At 26.1% G+C, this 6,839-nt stretch overlaps 1 protein-coding gene across 1 annotated transcript; it reads left to right on the forward strand.

The window, feature by feature from the left end:
* Positions 1 to 388: 388 nt before the first annotated feature.
* On the forward strand, positions 389 to 2,578 carry LOC114188838 (uncharacterized). Its single transcript, XM_028077495.2, has 2 exons — positions 389 to 687; positions 1,140 to 2,578. The coding sequence occupies exons 1-2, from the start codon at positions 399 to 401 to the stop codon at positions 1,616 to 1,618; spliced, it is 768 nt and encodes a 255-aa protein (XP_027933296.2). The 5' UTR covers positions 389 to 398; the 3' UTR covers positions 1,619 to 2,578.
* The last annotated feature ends 4,261 nt before the right edge of the window (positions 2,579 to 6,839 follow it).

Genomic DNA, 6,839 nt, shown 5'->3' on the forward strand with positions numbered 1-6,839 from the left:
AAAATTCTTCATCAAATTAAGTAATCCTCTGTTCATTATCGTAGTCATACACTCCAACAACTATACTAATATATTATATAACATATTATATATATATATATATATATATATATATATATATATATATATATATATATATATATATATATATAACAACATTATATGTGAATGCTATTTGTAGAAAAATCTTCATTGTGACAATTACCTAATCCAACATTAATAACTCAATTAATCAGGACTTCAAATTGAATTTTTTTCTTCCACGCTATTAAATGTTGTGTAAATAATTTAGTGAAGGAATAGGACCCACTATTTCCTTCCTTCTTTAACGAAAACCCTTAGTTAGTTAGCTGTATATATAGAAAATCATTTCAAGCATATACATAACTTAAGATAACATGGGTAATGGATTGAGTATGAAACTTCATAAATGGTCAAGTCCTGCATTTCCTGAAAAGATTGCTCTCATATGCACTTCCCTCACCGACAAATCCAAGCGTAGCATTTTCCGTTTGAAAGTGAGTCCAGAAAGGGTGCTGTTGAGACTGGCAGAGTCTGTGTGTGATCATCATCCAGTTCGCTTATTTCACATGGAGGTCGCTGCTCAAAGAGACGCCATGAACTGTTTCAACTTTCTGCAAGTGAGAGTGGTCGTAGATGACACTTCTCAACAGACTCAGTACAAGGGTGAGTGAAAGTTCAAGAAAGCTTCGAGAGATTTTTTCAAAATGGAAAACCAATCATCAGGGTTTTTCTGTACAAGTTTGTTTTGTCAGTAAACCTAAAACTTAGTTTTAAGGTTTTTTTTTTTTTTTCATATGTTGAACAAATTTGTCCCGATCTTACAAAGATAACAAGTCAAAAACATATTACTGATCATTGAATAAGTTGTGTGAATTCATGACAATAAGTTATGTGAATTCATCATTTCAAAAACAAAGTCTCCGGGACTTCACACAACTTATACGTATTTTGTTATGATATCATATGAAAACAAAGTTGTGAGAACTTCGCGCGACTTCTATGTTAATATCTGGACAAATTTGACCAGATAAAAAAAATCTAGATTTTAGGTTTACTGACCGTACATGTTTTTTCCTAACTGGGTTCATGCTCACCTTCTGCTTGTGAATATGCAGGTGAGGACTCTCTGAGCGATCTTTGTGGAAGGAAAAGTTGTTTTTATGAAGTGATGCGCAAAGTTGAAAGCAACGGTTCTGTGGAGACGGTTTCTTGGGAGTTTTTTCACTCATATAGAGTGACTCTTACAAGGCATATCAGATATCATGTGATCATTGAGTGTGACAAAGAGACAGGAATTAGGGCAAACATTAGAGGCCCTTTCGAATGTGAGGGTTCAGTTGTAAGAGAAGAATGTCCAAAAGGGTCACCGATTCAGCTTGTGGAAAAAGGAAAGCCATCAAAAGCTATGAGAGCCTTCGCTGAGAGTGAGTTTAAAGGAAAAGAGTATATCCTCTTCGCATGTGGTGCTTCTCGTAATCAAAGTGTCAATATTGTTAACACAGGTGCAGTTTTTCATGGTCATGGTAATGCCTCAACGTACATAGATTGTAAGATTGATATGCAAACGTCTGTGGAAAATTCACCTTCATTGTGAATTAATCATAGCTTCGATAGTTAAAATAAGAAAAATATTTTTTTAACAATTTTTCTTACAATGTCCTTTTCAGATAATAAGAAAAGTCATCAAAAATGTAGTTTTTAAAACATCATTCTCTATAAAATAATAACTTGATACCATTAATAACAGTGATGCAGTTGCAAGAGGAATGTTTTCACAGAAATACAAGTCATATATGATAATTGGTAATGGAGAACCGGTCAAGGCATGACCATATCTTTAATTTATTTATATTGTTAGCATGATATAAAATATTTTTCAGATTTTTAATTAATGATTAATCTTTATCAGAAACCTACCACTACTATAAAATTATGCAGACTCTGAGTTAATAAATTGTCTAATACTTGACTATAGTTTTGTCTTCTTTTTTCTTTGGCTTTTTGTAGTTTTCATATATAAGACCATATCAAATAAACCATTAAGATTTCAGAGAAATAAGATTCATAACAACTGGAATTTGGTATGCATAACTACCCAACTTTAAAGCCAGAGAGTGACACTTTAGTATAAGAAATAACAGGAAGAATAATCAAAACAGGGTTATTATAACTTTGTTTATTTAAATCAGAATATAGCACAAGTGGTCAATTATGTGTTTTAAAAAATGCTTGATAAGAAATGTGATTATTTTCATATTATCATTCAATAAAAATATTATGTACAAGTCTATTAACTTTGATAATAGTTATTTCAAACTTATATAACATTATAGAAATGATGCAGCCATTAGCCTGTTAATTACCAAAGTAAATTTGATCAATTGATATAAAAAATCTGATTGGCTTGACTGATTCAACCTGTCAATACTTCAAAGATGTGGACAGTCGAACTGATCAGTTAAGAAAACATAATTTTCATATTTAGCTTTTATTCAATATAAAATATATTTGTGATAAATGAAAATACATATTTTTGCATGTATTCATATAATTAATATAAATTATTTTGTCGACTATTATTATCTTATAAACGTATAATTCATTCATTTATATTAATTTATAATTATATATATATATATATATATATATATATATATATATATATATTGTACTATTTTATCACTAAAAATCGTACATAATATTAGAAATAGAAATTTAATTAGTATGATAACCATGGTGTTCAAGCTGTTGCATAATTAGTTTTGAACTAGTATTCTTTATATCTAATTTATAAACTCACAGATAAGAATTTGAAATTACGTGTGAAATAACTTACCATATATTAAAATATTAAATAGTTGATATATATACATATATATATATATATATATATATATATATATATCAACTATTTAATATTTTTTATATACATTGTTAAAAAGATATTCTATGTTATTTCTCTTCCTATTATTTCCAAAGCAATGAAAAAGGTATAAATTTATTTTATTTTATTTTGTATTATGTAGTTATTTGTAATATTCTATAAATTTAGTTTTTGGTTCTTATGTAAAGGCTGTAGGCCTCAAAATATTCTCTTATCAAGATTCATCTATTTTAAAGGAGATTTCTTGAGTTAATGTATTTAATATTTGTGAAGTGGTTATTACGGAGATTCTGACTTTTTAAATTCTTAGTATATATATAGGTTTAGTTATTATTTAAAAAATATTATCTAAGTTCTTAATTTATTATTGACCATTTCAACGTGGTTGCCCTTTTAATATCATATGTGGTTCTTTAATATTTAAGGATCTTGACCGATAGATTTTTAGCTTAATATTTGTTCTTTCTTGAACCTTTGATATGTGTATTATAATAAAGATTAGATTCTTTGATATAGTTGAATATTCAAATTGATCTAAATAGTGAGAAACCAGGATTTTCATATTTATTTTTTATTTAGAATAAAATATATTTGTAATAAATAAAAATACATATTTGCATATATTCATATAAATATAAATTTTTTTTCGACTATTATTATCTTATACAAGTACAGTTCAGTCGTTTATATTAATTTATAATATTTATCTTATTTTTTTCAAAATTGTATATTATTTTATTGCTAAAAATATTATATAATATTAGAAATAGAAATTTGGTTAAGATGATTTCAGCCATGGTTCAAGTTAGTTGGATAATTATTTGTGAACTAGTATTTTCTTATCTGTTTAATCACGTGTCAATTAAAAACATTGATTTCATCAATTAAACATTAACTTATGTAATTTTTCTTGTTACAAGAGTGCTTTGACTCATGTATTATTATTACGATGATATCAAGTATATAAAATTGTAAAAAGTTTATGTATTCACAGATAAGGAATTAAAAATTATGTTTAGAATGCATATGTTCGAAAATACATATTCCAAAATGTAATTATTTTCTTAATATATTATGGATTATGCCGGAAGATATATATTTTCGAATCTAGAAATGTGTTTATAATATATATTTTGGATTAATTTTCAAATGTATTTTGGAATATATGTTCTGAAATATATTTTTGGTGTAGAATATATTTTCTTTTCTTAATATGAAGGTGCAATTAGTAATAGTGGGAGTGCAAGCAAAAAAAGATTGACGTATATCAGAAAAGGGAGTGAAATGCCCAAAAGGAGTTATCGAAGGCTTTGGAATTTGAGGAAATGTTGTGGGAAGAAGAAAGCTTGTATTTAGTGGTTTGCTTATGTAGCTTATATGGAAGCAAGAGTTCATAGAAAAAGTAGAATACAGAAGAGAGTCAAAAGAAAAAAAAATAATTCAAGAATAAGGAACACATATTACTTCAGTTGAAACTATAACTAAGTAATATGTCTTTTTACATGGGTAATAATGTAATATGTATTGTTATTATTTGTTATAATCTTAATCAAATATAATATGTTTTTTTTTTTGACAATTTTATATTTTTCTCAACTTATAATTGAGACTTCACACAACATATCTTACTTGGACAGTTTTAAATTTAACAGTTTTGTATTTCTTTTGATTAAGTTTAAATTTAAAACCAAAAAACATAATAAAAGAAATTAAAAAATGTATGATTGAATAATATTTGTCTTAATAATAAAAGTGAAAGAAAGTTTGTGAAACAAAAAGGAAACGTGCTAAATTTTTTCGAGATATAAAACTTATAAGCAAAACCAATGGTTGGTTATAAAGAAATTTTTTAATTGATTCCATGCTTGTCTTAATCATTTATTTCAATTATTTTCTTTAATTGAATGTTATTATTGGATTTCATAAGTAGTTTTTTATTATGACATAGGGTCTTTATTATGACATAGGGTGGCATACTCCCCCAATTTTTTTTTATTATTTATATAAATTAATATATAATTAATATATTTTTGTTATTAATTTATCAAGTGTAAAGCTTATTTTATAGTCCAACTCTTTTAGTAAGGTATCAAAGTCATGCCAATACAAAGTATTGCAACAAGACAAATATTTATTCAAATATTTTAACAAAGGATCAGACAAAGCTACAGTTAAAATTAAAATGATTAACGCCTCTACAGAATGTAACAAAACAACCATTATTGATAACATGAAGAGGTATTATGATTGTAGACATATATCACCATGTGAAGTAGTTTGAAGAATATTTTGTTTTGACATCCAACACAGATGGTCTTCTGTTCAAAGATTAACATTTCATCTTCTATGCGAACAATCAACTTTGTTTAAAGATGATGATGATATTAATGTTATCTTCAATAGATATGAAAATAGCAACACAATGTTTCTATCTTGGTTTAAGGCTAATAAAATTTATGCGAAAGGACAAAATTTGACTTGCTCTAAATTTTCAATCAAATTTGTGTGGATGGCTAAAGAAAGAGAATGGAAACCAAGGAAGAAAGGGTACAACATTGGCAAACTTACTTATATTCCTCTAAGATCTGGAGACCTATATTATTTGAGGATATTATTGTGGTAAATATGATGAATCCTAGTCACTTTGATGATGGAGCAATACTTTGACCAACAACTAATTTTGTAGAGAGAGTTAATTAATTCATGTTGACTTTGTTAAGTGGTCAAGAGGTAACTTATTTAAGTTCAGATACACCTTGGCAATCATATGAACAAGAAGAAATTCAATTTGAAAGGTTTACATAAGAATTCTTAAATTATATCATATATTCAAGCATACCAAATTATCAATTGAAGTTAAAAACATATATACCAATTTCGCTTCTGAGAAATATTAATCAAGGAAAAAGTCTTTGCAATATAATATTGCAAGTTAATCATTTAAGGAAGAATGTCATTTTTGCAACTGTAGTTGCAGGGAAAAACATTGGTGACAATATTTATCTCAAGAATGGATTTAGTTCCTTCTAATTCAGGGTTGTCTTTTAAATTTCAGAGAAAACAATTTCTAATATCACTATGTTTTGCAATGACAATCAATAAAAGTCAAGGTCAATCGCTTTCTAGAGTTAGACTTTATCTTCCACATCCAGTATTCACACATGAACAACTATATGTTGTTATTTTTAAGGTTTAATCACACGGAAGGTTCTCGTTTTCGTTAGAAAATCTCAATTGGGTCCTCAACTTCTAAATTATCTCAATTAGGTCCTATTTTTTGAAAATTTATTCCATTTGGTCATTTCCGTTAGGACATCATTGACAACGTGTGTATTATGTGTTAGCTCGTGGTTTATTTATTTATTTTTATTTTTTAAAATTTTTTTAAATTTTTTTCCTTAAAAAAATAGCTGACATGTGTCAAAATAGAGCTTTGTCACGTGTCAACTTGTAATTTTGTTTAATTCTTTTTTATATTTTTTAAAAGCTGCCACGTGTCAAATTATAATTCAGTCACTTGTCAATTGTTTATGTGAAAAATCTCTGTATTTGCTATTTTGTCTCAATTTAGTCCTAATTTTTGTTTAAACTGGAGTAATTTCATAACTTCCAAATTGAAACAAAGTTTAAATTTTATATAAATATTATAATTATTTTTTTTATTATAATAGATATTTTTAACTAAATTAAGTTTATTTAAATTTAAATTTTGCATTGAACTTTATTTAAAATTTTGTTTTAATAATTTCTAGACAACTTTATAAATTCAAATGTAAAATTTTCCAACAATTTTATAACAATTACAAACATTTGGATTTTGTAACTTATATAAAACTATTTTAAAATTTTACATTTAAATTTATAATTATGTTTTAGATATTATTAAAATATTTTTTTAAATAAATTTCAAAGCAAATATTTATAAAAAAAC

Source organism: Vigna unguiculata, chromosome 6 (assembly GCF_037176805.1).
Source record: "Vigna unguiculata cultivar grain cowpea cultivar isolate G323 ecotype 2 chromosome 6, ASM3717680v1, whole genome shotgun sequence".
In the NCBI taxonomy this organism is placed as follows: Eukaryota; Viridiplantae; Streptophyta; class Magnoliopsida; order Fabales; family Fabaceae; genus Vigna; species Vigna unguiculata.

Excerpts from the sequence above, each read along its gene's own strand:
- LOC114188838 (XM_028077495.2), top strand. The coding sequence starts at position 399 with ATGGGTAATGGATTGAGTATGAAACTTCATAAATGGTCAAGTCCTGCA. Across the intron at positions 688-1,139 it reads TCAACAGACTCAGTACAAGG|GTGAGGACTCTCTGAGCGAT; the intron begins GTGAGTGAAAGT and ends GTGAATATGCAG.